The sequence below is a fragment of the Phascolarctos cinereus genome, unplaced genomic scaffold, assembly GCF_003287225.1.
Source record: "Phascolarctos cinereus isolate Bilbo 61053 unplaced genomic scaffold, phaCin_HiC Scaffold_5;HRSCAF=322, whole genome shotgun sequence".
NCBI classification, from domain to species: domain Eukaryota; kingdom Metazoa; phylum Chordata; class Mammalia; order Diprotodontia; family Phascolarctidae; genus Phascolarctos; species Phascolarctos cinereus.
The window spans coordinates 21487133-21507022 of record NW_027555958.1 but is presented as its reverse complement, the minus strand read 5'-3'; the positions used below and the strand labels follow the sequence as shown (position 1 = coordinate 21507022).

The 19890-nt window shown below is 47.2% G+C and overlaps 1 protein-coding gene across 4 annotated transcripts in view; it reads right to left on the bottom strand.

Annotated features, from left to right (window-relative positions):
* The window catches only part of CLIP2 (CAP-Gly domain containing linker protein 2), a 128628-nt gene that overhangs the window by 18262 nt on the left and 90476 nt on the right, over positions 1-19890 (bottom strand). For 2 of the 4 annotated variants that reach the window (XM_021005655.2, XM_021005656.2), the window contains exons 9-12: positions 14348-14452; positions 10361-11299; positions 4452-4509; positions 2543-2626 (exon numbers count right to left, since the gene is read on the bottom strand). In XM_021005655.2, the coding sequence (XP_020861314.1) occupies positions 2543-2626; positions 4452-4509; positions 10361-11299; positions 14348-14452 (1186 nt within the window). The remainder of the gene's footprint in view (positions 1-2542; positions 2627-4451; positions 4510-10360; positions 11300-14347; positions 14453-19890) is intronic. The other 2 variants (XM_078154718.1, XM_021005657.2) reach the window with 2 other exon arrangements.

The window sequence follows — 19890 nt, the reverse complement described above, 5'->3', positions numbered from 1 at the left end:
GAAATATGGCCCTGGTTCATATGCCAAGGGTTTAAAAGAGAGCAGATGGTACCATTTCCGGGGGGGGGGCTGGGCCATCCTCACTTGGTGGGACTCTCAGTCCCTAGACTTCTCCACCTCCTTGCAGGCCACTTCCCCCCTCCAACCCTGCCCCACCCCCACTTTCCAGCTCTCCTTTATAGGTTGTTTTCTTCCATTGGAATAGAAGCTCCTTCAAGGCAGAGTCTGTCTTTCTTTCTTTGCATCTGAATCCCCAAAGCTTAGCACAGATCCTGGGTCATAGTAAACAATAAATGTTTTACCTACCTACCTACCTACCTACCTATGTACTTATCTGTCTGGTGGTGGGACCGATACCAGATCTGTTCTTCGGCCTCTTGAGCATCAGCCCTTCCTTCTCGGGGGCCATATGATTAAGTCCTGAGGGTGGGTCAGTAGGGGGATGCTGGTGTCTCTTAGGCAGGTGACTGGAGACAGGAGGACAGGGAAGGGCGCTGAGCACTCTTGTTTGGCTGGGGGAAGGTCAACACCAATCTGGCAGGTGCTATAGGCCCTTGGCTAAGTAGGACTATTGCCACTTTCGCTCTCTGAAGCTGAAGAACTCTCCTGCCTTCTTAAAACAGTATATTTGATATAATTTCACTTCTCTGGGGTGACTCAGGATCCCTGTTACTAATACCAGTCACTGCAGTAGCAAAGCCCATTCCTGTCGCTCCATAAGGGCTACAAAACATTTTCCTTCAACAACCCTGTGAAGCGGGCAGTGCCACCACCATCGTCCCTGTTTTACAGATGAGGAAACTGAGTCTCAGATATGTGAAGTGACTTGCCCAAAGTCACTAGTGGGCATGAGATCCGGGACTCACACCCAGGTCTCTCCTCACGTTCAGTCTGGCTGTTTCCAATGCATCACACGGGTTCATGATCCAGTGATGCCCTGCTGAAGATGCCAGGTTTGCTTCTTCACTAAATGGTCCCAACTTGCAATGATTCTTTACTTCTAGTGTCTTCTTTTTCATTGTTTTTCCATTCTGATAGCAGGTTTATAGATTTGGAAGGGACCTTAGAGGCCATCTAGCCTGATCCTCTCATTTTACAAATGAGGAAACTGAGGACCTGGGAGATGATGTGTATTGTGCCACCATGTTCAGGGAGGAACCGTCAGAGGCGAGATTTGAACCCAGTTCCTCCATCGCCAAGGCTACCACACTCACTTTTCTGGCCTTTGTCCATTGCCACTTCTTGTTGCCATCCACGTACCACCCTCCCTCTAATTTGCCGCTTCTAATCTTCTGCAGGCTGGAAAGATTGCTCATCAAGCTCGTTAGAATCCTTTGTAAACCAGAGTCACTAGGCTCTGAACAAGAGTCAGAGTAGGGCCAGCCAGGTGGCAGAGTGGATAGAGCACCAGCCCTGGATTCAGGAGAACTTGAGTTCAAATCTGGCCTCGGACCAAACACTCAACACTTACTAGCTGTGTGACCCTGGGCAAGTCGCTTAACCCCATTGCCTAACCCTCCCCCCCAAAAAAAAGACTCAATGAGTAAGGTACATAAGTGTTAGAAAATGGTTGTTGGGACATCTTTTTGGCTTCTCAGAGGCCTTTTCTTTCCTTCGTAGTCTTAACTGTGTTAGCTGAGGAGAGCTGGGCTTGTCAGAAAAGTAACATCTAGACACACAGTCACTGTAACCTGTCCTAAAAAGACGTGCCACCCACAAACCTATCTTAACCCTCTGTTGAAACCTGCTTGTATCTTCAGGCTGTGCTACCACACTCTTAGGTCAATGGGCCCCTCGTGTTTGGGAAAACTCAAGGGTGGGAGGGTATAATGGGAATTCTTCTCAGAATCTATTATCCGCATTCTACCAAGAAGAAAGCTAGTTAGTGACTTGCCCAAGGTCACACATGTATTAAATATGTGGCATCTGTCTCTGGGAAGCCAGAAAAAGGCAGCTGGCCTTTGGGATGGTGATGGAAATATGCCAAGGCAGTGGTCTCGTAGGCTCCAAGAATCTCTCATCTCCTGTCCTCAGGAGGAAGGGACAGGAGCCTGTCTGCCAGCCTAGGCTGCATCTACTCTGGCTCGGTACTTTGTGTGTCAAGCCCATCTACGCCCGAACCTGATGTCACCAGACTGGGACAGGGGCAGGGTGAGTGAAGATGACATATTCCTTGGGAAGCTGACCCAACAGATTGGGCATCACTGACAGCCAGGGAGACAAACCTCTGGGTATCACCTGATCTTTGTACCATCCTATCCTCTGTCTTGCCCAAGGCCTTCAGTCAGTTTCCCATTCCTATAGGGGCTTGCTTCGCCCTGCCCAGCTCTGAACATGTGGTCCTCTGCACTTCAGAAGAATCTTGGATACTTTAATGTGTTAAGATCCAAAGGAATGAAGCTCTAATGGTAGGATTTCAAGCACCCTGTTAGATGGTGGTGGTGGTTGGGGAGGAAGGGATTCATTGGGACAAGGTGGGAGAAGGGAATTCATGGCTAGTTCCAACATGCAATTGGCCACCTAGAGCCATAGGGAAACTTACCACTTACTTGGGCCTTGAGCATCTCGGCCTGTGATACCAAGGACGCCACCTCTTTGTCTCTCTTACTCAGCTTGTCCTGTAAGTCTTTGGGGAGAAGAGACATGGTTCAAGGGAACTGTCATGGCAAATACTCCGTGACCTAATGGTCCCCAATAGTTTGCTGGAGGCCAGAAAATATGAACCAAAGGGCCAAGACCTGTGAAAGACTTCTTAATGTGCTGTGCTGACTGGGTTACTCTTCTATCAAGAATCTAGCAGTAGCCTCTCCCATTGCCGAATGAATAATAAAGTAGAGATTTTCATCCTGGCATTCAAAGCTCCCCGCAATTTGGTTCCAACCTAGTGGCTGCTCCTCAGTTTCACACAGTGATTTAGATATAGATCTGGAAGGGACCTTAGAGATCATCTTGTTCAGTGCCCTCATGTGACAAGATGCCCTCGTTCCAACCACCCTGAACTATTCACTATTCCCCTTCTCATGTTTTCCCTGTCCTGTTTCTGGGCCTTTATGGAGACTGACACATCATGGCAAATGCTTAATAGATGAATCTTGAATTGATTCCACATCATTAAGGAAAGTGGTGGGATAATCAATCAATAAATGCTTATAAGCACTCACTATGGACCCTCACCAAATGGGACAGAGCCCTAAATGAGGCTGCTTTCTCCAAGGTCACCAGTGATCTGCTCATCGGCCAGTCGAATGGCCTTTACTCAGTCCACATCCTTCGTGACCTCTCTCCAGCATTTGGCACCGCTGGCCACCTTCTCCTCTTAGATACTCTCTTTTCTGAGTTTTCATGATATCACGCTCCCCTGGTTCTCCTCTTATTCATCTGGCTGCTTCATCTCAGTTTCCTGTGCTGGTTCTCCATCCATGTTATGACCACTAATCATGGGTATCCTCTGGTGCTCTGTCCTGGGCCTTTTTTGCTCTATATCATCTCACCTCATCAAATCACTTCCCTTTGGGTTCAATAATTATCTCTCCACAGACAAGTCCCAGATTGATATGTTCGGCCGTAGCCTATTTCCTGAGCTACAGTCTCATATCACCAACTACCTTTTGGAGATCTCCAATGAGAGATGTCATGCAGACCACTCAACACTCAAAGTCATCTTTCCCTCAAGACCCTTCTCCCTCTTTTGAATGTCTCTCTTATTTTTGAGGAAATCACCATCTTCCCAACCAACTTCAGGAGCTCTCAACTCACCATCCTCAGCTCTTCACTCACACAGCCACTAGCCAAGTTCATGCCCTCATCGACTCTTACTGGACTATTGAAATAGCCTCTGAACTGGTCTCTGTGTTACGTCTCTTCTCATGCCAACCCATCCTCTTCTCAGCTGCCAAAGTACAGATCTAACCATATCACCTTCCTCCTCCACTCAATTCAGTGGCTTGCTATACATCCAGGATCAAAGATGATGTCCTTTAACTACCTTTCCCCTTCCTACCTTTCCAGTCTTCTTACACTTGACTCCTCTCCCCTGAAAGTGGAGCTTCCCAATCCCCTCATCCTCTTAGAGCCAGGACTGGGGCAGGCAAGACAGAGCAGCTGCCTAGGGCACAATGAGGAACACCTTTTCATATGATTATTTGTAATTATGTGAGAGACAGTACTGTGTAATGGTTAGAAAGCCAGCCTCAGAGCCCTGAAGACTTAGGTACATAGGCTACTTCTGACACATGGGCTCCATGACTCGAAGACTATAGGTTGCAGAGAAAATCCCATGAATCATTGCTATGTTTTAGGATTTCACTAAACAGGTGGGAGAAAGATATTTTACCTGTAAGAAATGACCTATAAGAATGCCTCCCAAGAACAATCACTCCTCAGGCCCCAAACCCCAGCATCCAACCCAAGGGAAGCACTGGGAGGTGGGGAGACCATAGACACCCCCTTACCCTCCATCGTCTGTTTCATTCTGATCTTCTCTTCTGAAATGTCATTTGTCTCGATCACCTGAAAGATACAATCTTAGTGAGGGGATGTACTCTCTGACCCACTAAACCCCAATTTATTGGGGGCTCCTTAAAGCCTGAACAAGTGAACCACCTGATTAGCCTCACCTGGGCCATCCTGAAGTAAGAACATCTCTTTGGCCACACACCCCACTGGAAGGCTTGAAGGCTGAGCCTCTGATCCCAGGTTAGGACGCTGGACTTCATATGATATGGTTTCTAGACCTTTCAGCCCCCCTGGTCACCCTCCTTTCAATGAGCTCATTTCTCTACTTTTTCTTTGGCCCAAACCTGTGATTTCTAAGGAATCTTCCATGAGGAAACTCCTTCTCCAATGCAGGTCAGCAACTGTTACACAATTTCTATTGTGAGAGAGATGTCTGGGGTGCTGGAAAGCTGTGACTTGTCCAGATTCACACAGGCAGCATGTGTCAGAGCTGAGACTTGAACCCAGCTCTTCCTGACTTCAAGCCAGCTTTCTGTCACATTGGGCTGCTTCTCCCATTGCCTCTCCAACAGCCTTAAAATGTGATGCCCAGGGCTGAGCATGATGCCACAGAGGTGGCCTGATCTGGGCAGAGGACACATGATCATCATTTCCCTTATTTTGGACACCAGGATCCCCTTGTCATGGTTCAAGATCTCAGCTGCTTTCCTGACTCCCTGTCACCCTGTTGACTCATATTGAACCTGTGGCCAATGAAAACATCTAGATCTCCCCTCTCCCACCCAAGGTATGCACGTGCATGTGCATGCACACACACACACACACACACACGTGCACACACACACTCACACACACACAGATTATTAAGCCAGGTCAACAGATTAAAATTTCCTAAAATTAAAAAATAGATATAACCTTTCCCAAAACCATACCTTGTGAGACCTAGAAATTTACTTTCCCTCTGGACTTAACCCCTTGAATCTGGAGAGATTTGTAGGACATTATTAAAAACAAGGCTGAGTACTTGGGTTAATCTTCCTGCCAGGCTCAAGGAAAGCCAATCACTCATCACAAAACACCAGAGGGGTTCTCATTCTAAGCAAGTGGGGACCAGGCTCTGTGAACCAGGAGAGGGGTGGTGATGGGGCTTTCTGATGAATGATGAATGAATCACATTTGTCTGAGAGAGAGCCTGCTGGGGGCCAACAGTTTTGTGGGATGCACATTCTCCTCTCATTCTAAAAGGGTTCCCTGAGGGACAAGTGCCCAGGAGTTCAGGCACCTGCCATTGAATCCCACTGAGGAAGGGGCCATATGGCAGATCCCGTCTCCCAGGTTATTGTCTGAACGCTCCTTTCTTTCCTCTGCATGTAACTTTAGCAAATGGCTTCCAACAGAACTAAATTCCCTTCAAGTCTTATTTGGGAAAATTTAAAACTCAGAGAAGAAATGAAAATGTCTGTCTTATCATGGCCCAGGATGTAGCCTCTCTGTCCACACAGGAACACCTCTTTGGGGTGCTTTGCTTTCCTCCCTTGGGATTCTGGGGAAAGATTCTGTTTGCTCTATAAAAGCACTTAAGACATGTTTGTGGATATCAAAAGGAACATTATAGGAGGAGCTCATTGTGTGTAACAGGTATGTTATCAGAGAGTTAGATGTTAACAAAAATACGTATCAATCAAATCCTATTTGAAATGTGCTGAGTGGAAGCCCAAAGTAAATCCTTATGCAACATGAGTTGTAGTTGCTCAGTTGTTTTTCGGTCTTGTCTAACTCCTATTTGTTAACCCCCCATTTGGGGTTTTCTTGGCAAAGATACTGGAGTGGTTTGCCATTTCCTTCTCCAGCTAACTTGACAGATGAAGCAACTGAGGCAAGTAGGGTTAAGTGACTTGCCCAGGGTCACACAGCTGAGGCTGGATTTGAACTCAGGAAGATGAGTCTTCCTTACTCCAGGCTCAGCACTCTATGCACTATGGTGCCGCCTAGCTGCCATAATATGGATAATCACCTCTCAATCTGTCTTAAAGTCAGAGTGGGAAGGAGAGAATGGGAAAGGGATGAGTCTGTCTCTCTCTCCCACAGTGTGTGTATTTAGAGGAAGATCCCAGTGATTTCAGGGATGTGAAGAACTCTTGATAAGGAAATTCTCTCCACCAAAGATGATAAGCAACTGTGGAGACTTAGTGAGTGTCATGAGGACACCAAGAGGTTAAGTGCCTTGCCCAGGGACAAACAGCCTGAGGCGTAGAACCTGACCTCAGCCTTCTGGGGCTGGCCCTCAATCCACCAGACCATAAACAGTGACATAATGGAAAGAGGGCTGACCTCCAAGTCAAGAAGACCCACCACACATGAGTTGTGGGACCTGAACAAATCCCTGACTTCTCTGTGCCCTCAGACATGCAGTTTGCACTGGCAGAAGCTCCTTACTGTGAACTCCCTGCTCTGATGGAATTACAATTACTATGTGTATGTATATGTATATACATACATACATACATACATGGATATGTATATAAAGTATATATGAGTATATAGTACATATAATCTGCAACTATAGATATTATTCTTAAAGAAAGGCATTCCTCATATTTATCAAGTATATATGAATGGAATAGAACTCAGATATTATCTTCTCATCTAATTCTATACAATGATGAAATTACGAGTCTTTCAAATATATGTGTATATATGTTATATATACATATATAATAAAACTATAGACATTATTCTCAAAAATAGGATGTTCCTTAAATTTTTATCAAGTATATGAATGGAATAGGGTCTTTGAAATGGTCTTTTCGTTCTACCCTTTCATTTCACAGAGGAGGAACCTGAGATGCGAAGGGGGGAGGGGACTTGTCCAAGGTCACCCAGTGAGTGAGGGCCAGAGCTCAGAGTAGACTTCAGCTCTTCTGACTCCTGATCTGCAGTGTTCTTCCTACTAGATCATGTTCAGGTCAGGGGTGGATAGGGAAGGAGAAGAGCAACCTTCCTCCCCTTCAAACAGTCTACAAATCAGACCTCAAACTCTCTCATTGTAGTGGGTGTTGAGACTGAACACACTCTGGGCCTGACGGACTTGGAAAACAACTTGGGATGTTGGCAAATGGTATTCATTCTGGGATTGGCTCCATGGGGCTCATGTCTGTGCCTAGAAGGGGATGGGGGAGCACGTTCTTTCCCAGACTCTCCAAGGTGACCATGATAACTTCAGAGCTCCCCAAATTTCCCCTCCTAGTTCCCAAGTGGAATTCCAACCAGCCACTCAGGGAGGGGAATGCCATTCTTCTTCAGTCTTTTCAACTCCAGCACTGTATGCCCCTGTCCCCAAAGAGAATGATTTTAGGAGAGTCTCCACCTCATCATTTGTTAAATGAGGAAGCATGCTACAGCAGAAAGAATCCAGGATTGGGATACAGAGACCTTCATTCTCATGCCAGCTAACTATGTGACCTTAGAGAAGTTACTTTTTGAGGGCCTCTATAAAATGAAGGCATTAGATTGGATGATGTCAAAAGCAATTTCTAGCTCTGATGTTCTGTGGTTCTATTGTATTAGGTGGTAGTAATGTATATAGAGGCAATTCGATGGCTCGATGGATAGTGTTGGGCCTGGAGTCAGGAAGATCTGGCCTCAGATATTTACTATCTGTGTGACCCTGGGCAAGTCACTTAACCTCTGTTTGTCTTAGAGGCAGCTAGGTGGCTCAATGGATAGAGCTCTGGGCCTGGGGTCAAGACCTGAGTTCAAATCCAGCCTCAGCATGTACTAGCTATGTGACCCTGGGCAAGTCACTTACCCTCTGCCTAACCCACTGGAGAAGAAGTGGCAAACCACTTTGCTAAGAACTGCCCCCCCCAAATGGGGTCACAAAGAGTCAGACACAACTAAACAACTGAACAACAATGTATATGTCGGAGGGTATCAATACAGCAATTGTCTCCTTCCCAATCCTTAAAATTACTGGTGACTCTTTTTTCCCCTGGCAGGCTCCTATGGGGGATGTGTATAATTTTCACTTCTGGGGGGAACCATAAACTTGATTAGGAGTCATCTCTCATAATAAAAAGGGGGGAGTCAAATATTTGGGTAGGATAGAAGTGAGTCCCTATAGGATTTCTCTGCAAACACTTGTTTTCAGCACCATGGAGAGAGTGTCCACAGTTCTGGGTCCAGTAAGGGCTACTAGGAACATTCAGAAGACCTTTTAGCTGCTGGTACTCAGTTCTCTGCTTTTGCTATTGCATTAGAGTCCAAAAGGAGACCTTTGGGGGCTTCTCTCAGCCTTTTAAGAGGACACATACAAGTGAAGTTGTCATTCAACTCCCAGAACCCATAGAAACCGATGATATTACACCAGCAAGTTCCCCAGGATTGGAGGAGCAGCTGGTGCAGAATAGATACCAGAGGGAGCACTGGGGAAAGGTGGAGAGAAGGGAACCATTTTTCATCCTATTCCATGAAATCTGAGTGGGTTTACCCAGTGAGTTTGACTCATTTGTCTCCTCCTTTCTGCTGGGGAGGGAAAAGAGGAAAGGGATTGAGGAAAACTAAAAAATGATTTTATGGTTACTCCCAGAATTCCAGATTTGGAGCTAGAAGCGACCTTAAATGTCATCTAGTCCAACCCTCTAATTTTTCAGAGAGGAAACTGAAGCCCAAGGAAGTTAAGTGCTTTTCCCAAGGTCACAAAGGCAGTCAGGGGGCAGAGCTGGGATTTGAACCCAGGATCCATTGCTACAAATCAAGAGATCTTTCCACCGCATCCTGGCAAGTGGCAGCACACTTCCATGACTGATGGAAATCATGGAATTCTGGAATTGAGAGGGACCTTAGAGAGGTGGCACGATGTAGGAGAAAGAGCCTGGATCTCAGTTTTCTCCTCTGCAAAATGAGAGGGTTGGAGGAGAAATAGAGGCTGACAGGATTATAGCCAGAAGGCTCCTTAGAGGTCATTTCACCCAAACTTCTCATTCTACTGGCCTCAGTGTCCTTCTCTGTAAAATGGAAGGTTTGGACCTAATTAGTGATACTGAAGTGTCTCCTGGCACAAAATCCAGGATCATACAAATAACCACAGAAGTATTTGTCCCTCCTCAGAAGACATTGGGAAGCAGAGGGACCAAATCCAGTGTGGAAGCCCACAGAGACCTAGGGGAATAGAATGAAAGTGTATTTCTCTTCTCTCTCAGGCCCAGAGAGGAAAAGGACTTACCCACGATCACACACAGGCACCTCTGACCCCAGATACATTGTGCCATTCCAGAGAAGACAGAGGCCTCTGAAAAACTGGAGGCTTTTGCTGACACTGACTCACTTCCCCCACAGTTGTAAGAACTGTTGCTGGCCCATGGGAGATTGTATGGCACAGCTCAAAGGTGTCAAATACACAGTCCACAGGCCACATGTGGCCTGCAACATTCTCATGTATGGCCAGAACCAGCTTAACATGCAATTGCAATTGTAAAAATACAATCTAGACAATGTTACATTTTAAAACTAAGTCAAGATGCGGTCCACAGGGATCCTTTATGTATGGTCTATTTGAGTTTGAAATCACTGGTGTAGGAAGCTGAGAGCCATCCTTAGGAGCCACCCTTGGAAGCTACCCTTGGCCCAAGACTTACCTCTGACACATCCTGCTTGTGTGACCCTGAGCAAGTCACCTAATCTCCTGGTGCTCTAGGCAACTGTCTAAAATTTTAAGTGGCAGAGGAGGGGCCAATTTGCATTCGTGGAGGGAGTCCCCTCACCTGGGACTTCCACGTACCAAAGAAATTCTGGGTTTGGTCTCTCTCCCCTATTCCCCGCCCTGCATCCGTCTTGCCAGCCCCGCCACCCAGGCCAGCCCGCCAGAGAAAGAAATCAAGAGCACAAGACCAGCATCCGGGCCTACATCAGAGCGCTGAGAAGAGCAGAGAGATTCCATGGTCTGCAGTTTATTCTCTGTCACCAAGAGTCTTTCCTGCAACCTCTGGATCTCCTGTTTGCTCTGGGCCTCTGTCCTCTGCAGTGCCTCATAGTCCAACATCTTTTTCTCCGCCAGGGAGATCTGCTCCTTCAGGAAGTCGATGGCCTGGGCCTGCTCCTTGCACTCGCCATCCAGCTTGCCCAGCTCTCGGGCACGCAGCTCAGCGTCCCTGCACTGGTCCTTGGCCTCCTGCAGCTCCAGCAGGTGCTGGTTGGACCTGGCTTCCAGCTGTGCCTTCCAGTAGAGGCGCACCTCCTCCAGCTCGCTGCGGGCCTGCTCCAGCTTCCCTACGAGGCTCTCCTTCTCCTTGGCCAGGACGGCAGTCTCGATGTCGTGCTTGGCGCGAAGGTTGCCCAGCTCCAGCTGGTGCTCCAGCTTGATGCTCTCCATCACGGCCTTCAGCTCCACGATCTCCTTGTGCTGGGTGTTGGGGCCCGAGTTGAGGGTGGCCTTCAGGTCCTCCAGCGACCTCTGGTGGTCGGACGCCAGTGTGTCCAGCTTGGACTTCCAGTTGTCCATCAGCCCCATGTTCTCACTGGTGGCCTGCTGGACTTTGTGCTTCAGGTCTGCGATCTCCTGCGCGTACTTCTCGTTGGTGGCCTTCAGCCTCTCCACCTCGAGCTGGTAGGCCTTCAGGGCCTTCTCATACTTGTCTTTGAGCAGCCCGCTCTCCTTCTGGTGCTCCTTGCTGGCGGACAGCAGCTGCTCACGGAGCCGCAGGGCCTCGGAGGATGGACTGGTGTCTGAGGGGTCCACGGGGCCCGCCTGCCGCAGGCACTGCTGTAGCTCCTCGATCTCCCCACGCCGAAGGCTCAGCTCCTCCTCCAGCTGCACAATCCTCGACTTCTCCGCCACCGTGGTCATCTGGAAGCCAGAAAGAATATCTGGTCAGCTGCAGACAGGGGGAAAGGAGCAACACCAGGGCGGGTGGGCAGGGGTCTCCTTGCTGAGAGAGGGAGACCTGTAAGCATATTCATCAATAAAATGGTCCCTCCTGACTTCCAGTTTTACCCCAGGGTATCAGCTGCCAGAGACTTTGCAAAGTCAGCCCATTTTCACAACAAGTGCGATGAGTGGGACAAAAGGGACCTCAAGAGAATGGGGCAGTGGCACAGGCTCGATCCGCTAGCATCTAGAGTTAGCTGCTCATTTCCTCTTGAGACTTTCTCTGTGTTACTTAAAGACAAAAAGGAGGACACATCCAGAGTGACTTTTGCCTCACTTGGTAGGTGACCTTTGTCCAAGTACAGAAAAAGGCCAGCATGCAAACAGGCCAGCCCACGTTCAGAGAAATGCTTGACTTTAAATACAGAGCAGTTCACTTGGGATCCACTTTTATTGGATGAGGCTAGAAACAGTAAACTTTTTTTTAACCTCATCTTGAAAAGAAAAAAAAAACACTAAAATGATTTCTTCAATTTCCTTATCATTAAGCTTAAAAAAAAACCACCCAATGGGTTTGCTATTTAACTCCCTGTTTCCCAACTCCAAAATATCCTCTCCTCTCCCTCCCCCCCATTTTTGGTGCTTTAAAAATTAAGTTCGCTTGGGGGTGGGTGCTTTTTAAAATTCCTAAATAAAAATCCTTTGTATTCAGGGAATTGCAGCCTGCCAATCTGCAAATGAGCCAAAGCCATCCAATCTGCAAAGAGGCTATTTCCTGCCTCTGCTTTAACTCAAATAAATGCGACTACATTTCTGTGTATGTGCATACATATTATAGGATCATAGATTTAGAACTAGGAGTGATCTCTGAGTCCCATCTATTCCAGCCTCCTTATTTTACAGAAGAGGAAACTGAGGCATAACTAGGTTAAGTAACAGAAATAATAGGCAAATGTAGCAGGATATATTAGCGTGCACATATGCTAAGGATACAAGGAGAAATTGGCATTCCTCCCAGAAAAGGGGTCTCCTTGTCTATAAATATACTCATGCATTTTTCAAAGTTGCGTTTTCCCAATCAACAACATTTCTCTTTTCCTCAAGCAGCAGCCATGGAAACAATGCTGACAGCAGTTGGTAGAAAGGCGAAACCTTGCTGTTCTGATCAATCAGCATTCCTAGTTAGTCCCAAGCACCATCACTCTTATGGAGAGCAGAGGAAGTGCCTCGCTTCGCTGGGGTAAAAGGAGGGAGGCTTGTCAACCGGGATTGACAAGTTAACAGTTATTAGCAACACAAATAAAATATGGCAGGGGATGGATGGTGGATGAACGCTGAAAGGCAGGGTCAGGGTTCAGGGTATTGATGTGCTTCAGACAAGTTCTGGCAATTACCTGCCTCTCCAACCTAACACTTTGAAAAACTGTTCGTGTTGTGAGATATTGCCTACTGAGGGGAGCATGGAACCTTCACTGTAACACATGAGGCTTGACTTAGCTAACACAAAATACCTGCTCGACATGGAGAGTAGAATTATCTGGCATTAAAGATATGTGCTTTTATAAGATGCAACATTCCAAAGCATCCTCTGTTGCACCCTCTCCCTAGCCCTCCTCAGGTGCTGCATCCTAGGCGGTTTTCCTCACTGCCTACCCCTTAGTTCCAGCTCTCGCAGAGGGCAAGAAGAATATCCCGGTAGCAGTTTCCTTCCAAGCCTCCCCTTGGCCCCAGCTCTGCAACAAAGGGGAGGGACTCTGAGGCCTCTGACCAAAGTAGGAAAATCCAGCTAGGGCTTTAGCATGGCTTTTAGAGGGAAGTTTGTTAGGGACCTGATCTTGATGCTGGATGGTGAGCAGGAAGGAACCCAGAATAGGCCATCTTATAAATTATGAGACATTCAGGGTCAGACTTTTATCCCCTAGGACCAAAATGTGATGCTCAGTCTTGGTGGACTTCACTGGTCCTGGCCCCTAGATGTCATCCCCTACACACAGATCATCCCATTGGGTCGTAGAGAAAGGACACTTTGAGGGACTGGTGGTGGTCTTCCCCCAAGTTTTACCAGATCTAAGGTTTCATCTCCATCTCCTCCAAGGACCTTTCCCATCCTTTAATAACAAGCGATGCCCAGTCCCAGACAGCTGCCCTCCCTTCCCTTGTCTTGAAGGCCCTTCCTCCCACCACTCCCTCAGATCTTGGGCCTGCCATCTTGTTGGAGGCCAACTGGGAATTTCAAAGAGGAATCTTTCTCTTTCTTCTTTCTCTCCGTGAAGCTTTTGGGTCAGTCCCTTACCCAACTACTCCATTAATGCTCCCAATTCTCCTTTCTAAGCCTGAGATAGGAGGGAGACTGATGGAGCCCACTCCAAGCTGAAGACTTGAATTGGGAATGGGAAGTGATAGTTGGAGGCAAAATGAATTTGTGAATAAGTATGGATGGTAAAAGGGAGAGAAGGGGGAAGTAGAGGCCTGTTTGTCATCCCCAGAAAGAATGACCACAGGATCATAAGATCTGAGCTCTAGAGCTAGAAAGGACCTCAGAGGCCACCTTATTTTAAAGATGACAAAACTGAGGCCCAGAGTGTTTAGTGACTTAGGATCATATGATCGTAAATATGGACAGGGGACTCAGTGGTCATTTAATCCAACTCCCTTCATTTTACAGATAAGGAAACTGAGGCCCAGGAGATATCTGGTAAGATGGAATGATGAGCTGAGAAACAAACTGAAATTAGAGAAACAAATCAGTACCAGCACCCAAGGCACAAAACCTTAGTAATGGGCTTGACCTGCTGCATTTCTCTACTGTTTCCAAAAGGGAATGAAAAAAAGCAATAATTATGAGATCACAGAAGGCAAAATAAGGGAGGGTGGTGGTGGGAGGGGTTGGGGGCCAAGGGAAGAAGAGGGAACAGAAGCCAGAGGAGCCACGGCTGCTCAGAGGCAGCTCAGCAGAGAAGCTGTTTGGCAGGCAGGGTGTGTGGGGGGAGGGCAGGGCTGGGGGAGTGGGGGAGGAGGGGTCTTTACCCGATTGTCCTCTAACTCTCTGAGCAGCTTTTCTGCCTGTGCCTTCTCAAACAGCAGGCTCTGCTCTAGCTCTCCAATTCGAGCATGTTCCAGCTGCGTCTGAGTCTGGTCCCGCACGGGGAGGGGAGGAGAGTAGGGGAGAGAGAGACAGAGACAGAGACAGAGAGAGAAAGGCAAAGCAGGAGAAAGAGAGAGAGAGAGAGAGAGAGAGAGAGAGAGAGAGAGAGAGAGAGAGAGAGAGAGAGAGAGAGAGAGAGAACAGAGGCTGCATCATATTCATAGGATCATAGACTCATAGATTCAGAGCACAAAGGAACCTCAGAGAACATCGACTTCAACCCTTTCATTTTTCAGATAAGGAAACTGAGGCACACAGTGGGGACATGAGTCAGGATCAAGGGATCCTAACTAGAAGGGATTTTAGAGGTCATCTAGTCCCACACTCCTACTTTACAGATGAGGAAACTGAGGCCCAGGGAGCGGAAGCAATTTGCCCAAAGTCACACAGGAAACAGAAGAGTCAGTATTTGAACCTGGCTGCCCTGACTTTCCCACTATGCCACACTGCCTCTTCAAACAGAGGGGCATAGATTTGGAGCTGGAAAGGACCCCAGAGGCCATTTAGTTATGTATGTTCCCTCTCTCTGGATCCAAAGTTCCCAAGTTTTCCTGCCCTTGCTCAGAGAGGCTATGCCCAAGTGTCTCAGGCCCTAGGGCAGAATCCTTAGCCACAAGAATTCATGTATGATCATAGGGTCATAGATCTACAGCTGATAGGGACCTCGGAAGCAATTTGGTCCAGCCCTTTCATTTTACAGATAGGGAAACTGAGGCCCAAGGAGGTGAAGGATAGGATCACAGGATTACCACTCTGGAACTGGAAGGGACCTCTGAGGTCATTTGGTCCAAGCCCCTCATTTCCCATCTGTATAAGACAGAGAGAGGCGGGGGAGCAGCATAAAAGGAGCCAGCACCCAGGTGATTGGAAGGCTACAGAGGCGGGGCTGGAATCCCATCTATGCCTGAAGATTCCACTGGCTTTTCATTCCCACCCCATTAAAACAAAATAAAACCAAAAGATAAACCCTAAGCCATACTAAAAACCATCTGCAAGGCAACCTGCTACCACCTCAGCTGGTTTTTTCAGATGGTTTTTTTTCTTCCAATTGCAAGGGGCAGAGTTGCCAGCTGCAGGGGATAAGTAGTGCCTCAGGGTCCCCTCTCAGATTACTGCCCCATCCCTGAGATGCCCCTAATCTACCCTGTCCCTTCCTCCCCCAGGTAGGCCAGCCCTGTCTTTGTCCCAGGACTCAGGGCCCTGCAGCCCGGATCCCACTGCTGCAGAGCAGAATCTGCCCCGAGGGTTCCTGCTAGCTTTCTCCCTTAAGGAGGGGGTGACTCTGGAGTCACCCCCCAGTAGGGAAATGGGCCATGTTGATCACGTCGAGATGCCTCTAGGTTCTGAAATGCACAAGCTGTTCTGTCATCATTGGCACATGCTCCTTCATGTCTACCAGTCAAAAATCCTTCTCTTTGGGGCTCTATTAAGGTGCCATCTCCTCCACGAAGAGTTCCCTGAGCCTTACAGCTAAAAGGGGTCTTTCTTTCCTCCTCTTTTCCTGGAGCACCCTGTCTATATTACTCCTATGCTCCCACCATACCGTACCTTTCTTTCCTCACTCCAATCCATCCTCTACATAGCTACCAAAGTCATCAGATCTGATTATATGAGCTCTCCCTCCTCCATAAACTCCCGTGGCTCCCTATTACCTCTAGGATCAAATAGAAATTCCTCTGTTTAGCACACAATGCTCTTCACAACCTTTCTGACTTTTCAGATTGCCTTATTTGCCACTCCTTCCACACAACGCTCCATCTCCCAGCTCCATGCCTTTGGATAGCCTGTACCCCATGCCTGGAATGCTCTCTCTCCTCATCCCTATCTCTTAGAACCACTCGATTCCTTTAAGACTCAGCTCAAGCACAGGTGGCCTTCCCTGGCCCCTCCTCTGCTAGTGCTGTCTCTCTAAGGTGATCTTCCATCTACTAGGTATGTGTATTGAATGTACCCATTTACAATGTGCTTTCTCCCTCATTAGAACATGAGGTCCCTGAGAGCAGGGACTGTTTTTGCTGTTTCTTTATCTCCTCAGGGCTCAGCACAGTACTTGGCACACAGTAGATGCTTAATAAATGCTTCTCAGTTGATTGATTGACTGTATGCATCTTATCCTCCCAGTAGGGTCACAGGTCAATGGGACTCAAATGTAGAGGTCATCCAGTCCAATCCTCTCATTTTATAGATGGGGAAACTGAGGCCCAGAGAGACCATGACACAGGCTCATAGGACCATCCATCTAGAGCTGGAAGAGACTTCAGAGCCCGTCTAGTCCACCCCTCATTTTACAGAAGAGGAAAGTGACTTGTCTAAAGTCACACAGGTAATTTTTCAGAGGCAAGGTCTGAAGCCGGGGCCCTTGACTCCCAGGTCAGGGCTCTCTCCACTGAAGAGAATTTAAGTTCCTTGGGGACAGGAGAGTTTTTTTTCTTTTCTTTTCATCTTTTTAGGCAATTGGGGTTAAGTGACTTGCCCAGAATCACACAGCCAGAGTCAAGTGTTTGGTCTGAGGCTGGATTTGAACTCAGGTCCTCCTGACTTCAGGCTGGTGCTCTATCCACTGCGCCACCTAGCTGCCCCAAGAGTTTTTTTTTCACTTTCATCTATTTCTGGTTCTTAGGGTGTTCCTGCATGCTGCATAAAGGGCCAGCCTTGTCCGTGACACAGAGTTGCTGTGTGACCACTGACAAATCTCCTCAGTGTCCCAGGCAATTTTCCAAGACCATAAACCACCAGTGAGTTGCCAGTCTATATTGATGAAGGGAATTTCCAAACTTAGAGCTCCCAGTGCTAATGAAATCACGTGCCTGGGCCGAAAAGGGGGGAAAAAATTCCCTGGTGCTTCCCATAAGGCGTTGGGATGGGGACTAAACCTGAGGGAGCATTTCCTTGGTATAACGAAATTCCAGATGAGGAAACTCCCTTCACCAATGTAGAGTGGCACCTTTTCTGCAACCTAATAGTTTTAGAGAGTTGCCTGGTGGCTAAGGGACTCGCCCAGGGTCACAGAGACACTTGAACCAAAGTGGGGCTGACTTCCAGGCCAGCTGTCTCTCTCTCTCTGTTTCTCTGTCTCTCTGTCTCCCTCTCTCTGTCTCTCTCTCTGTCTCTCTCTCCCTCCCTCACTCCTCTTTCTTCTGTCTCCCCCCCCATCTCATGCTGCCTCTTGAGAATGTGACTGTCTTGTAATATTGGGGAGGGAGCACTTCACCCCATATTTTAGGATCGTAAGGGCACTCCTCTGTAGTGGCTAGTCAGGCACTTAGATTGTAACTATCCCCCTCCACCACCACTCCTGACACCTTGGTGGGCTCTGGTGGAGCGTCTGACACCTGTGACTTCATCTGCTTTAGAATTCACTGAGTGCTAGCTCCCCTGTGCAGGAGAGAATCTAATACTATCAAACAGCCCAGGTGACCAGGACAAAGAAAGAGAAAAAGAGAGAGAGAGAGAAGTCTGGCTTTTAGCCAATGATCACATAGCCCTCCTCAAACATTAATTAAGCCAGATCTTCTCACTGGGTGAGAGCTGTCATCCGAATCTCATACAACAGATGGGCAGAATGAAGCCCATCTGGGAGCCGACTCAAGGTCAAGCAGAGAGGTTGGAACAGAAAAATGAAGGAGAGTCCGGACCATTGAAAGAGGAGGAGACAGAGGCTAAAGAAAATTTGATTATATGTGCCCCTCCTTACTCTTCTCACTGTCCAAACACTAACAGGGCTATCCCAGGAAAATCAGGGCAAATGGACACCAATGGTCTTCCATGGTATGGTGCCTAACACTATTGTTGTGGTTGTTCAGTTGTTTCAATCGTGTCTGACTCTTTGTGACCCCATTTGGAGTTTTCTTGGCAAAGATACTAGTTTGCCATTTCCTTCTCCAGCTCATTTTACAGATAAGGAAACTGAGGCAAACAGGGTTAAGGGACTTGTCCAGGGTCACACAGGCTAGCAAGGCCAGACATACTTATATATATATATATATATAATATATACTTGTTGACTGACTGACTCCACGAAGGGGAAGAAAAGGGGACTATTGAAAACAAGAGGCAGCTTAAAGTGGTACCACAGATAGAGCCTAAAATCTTCTCCCAGAAAACTTCTCTGCCAAACACATTAACCCTTTGCCTAGACTGTCATGGGACAGAGCTCTTGTGATCTCCATTTCACTTCCATGCATGCATGTCTTATTTTCCCAGACAGACTGAGGATTCCCGGAAGGCACTGATCGTGGCTTTGGAGGATAATAACCAGAGCTTACATTTCTGTAGTTATTTAAGGCTTAGAAGGCAGTTTTCCTCATTCTAAATACCAGGAGGTAGGCTATTATTCTGATGTCACAGATGAGGAAACAGGTGCTGAAAGGTTCAGTAATTTTCTCATGGTCATAGAGGCAGTGTTGATGTTCTGTGGGTTCTAAGTCCAGGGCTTTTCCCACTACACTATCTTACTTATCATCATCATCATTATCACTCTACAGTGTTTGCCATTCATTAATGCATGTGAGTAGAGTGGGCAGTGGAAAACAACACATTCTTTACAGTCTGAGGTACAGATTCTAACTTTGGAACCTTCGGTCAAGTCACTCGGCATCCCTGGACCTCAGTTTCCCCATCTGGAAAATGAGGGAGTTGGACTCATGGATTCTGAGGTCCCTTCCAGTTCTAGACAGACCTAGTATCTATCCGGACTTGGAATCAGGAAGACCTGCCTTTAAAATCTGCCTCTGACTCTAGCTTCGTGAGCATAGGCAAGTCACTTGGCCTATCTTGGCCTCAGTTTTCCCATTTGTAAAATGAAAGGGTTGGATTCGATGGACCCTGAGACTCCTTCTGGCTTTGATCTATAACTTAGATACAGATTGCTGGATCTGGAATCAGAGAGACCCAGGTTCAAAAGCTGCCTCTGATGTGGCATGGAGAGGTGGAAAATCAATTGGACCCAGACTCAAAGGAAATTGAGAATCTGAATTCAAATTCTGACCCTTCCATCACTACCTGCGTAGCCTTGGGCAAATCACTTAACTTTTCTGGGCCTCAGTTTCCACATCTATGAAATCAGGAGTTGGACTCAAGGACATCTAAGGTCCCTTCCAGCTCTAAATGTACCAATTCTGTGACCCTGGTCAAGGCTCTTCATATCTCCTAGTCTTGCTTTCATCATCTGTAAAATGGGATTAAAGATAATCTTATCTCAGAAGGCTGCTGTAAGCCTCAAATGAGATCATGTATGTCAAATGTTTTACAATCTTAAAATGGCCCTAAAAATGTCGTTATTAATATTCATCATAATGCCTAGCATCAAGTAAGGATGTCATGGATGCTCAGACATTTGACTGGCTACTTCTATCTTCCATAACCAGAGAAAAGAAAAGTCCTACCCTCACTCCTTTTTATCCAGGTGGGATGATTTAAAAAAGCC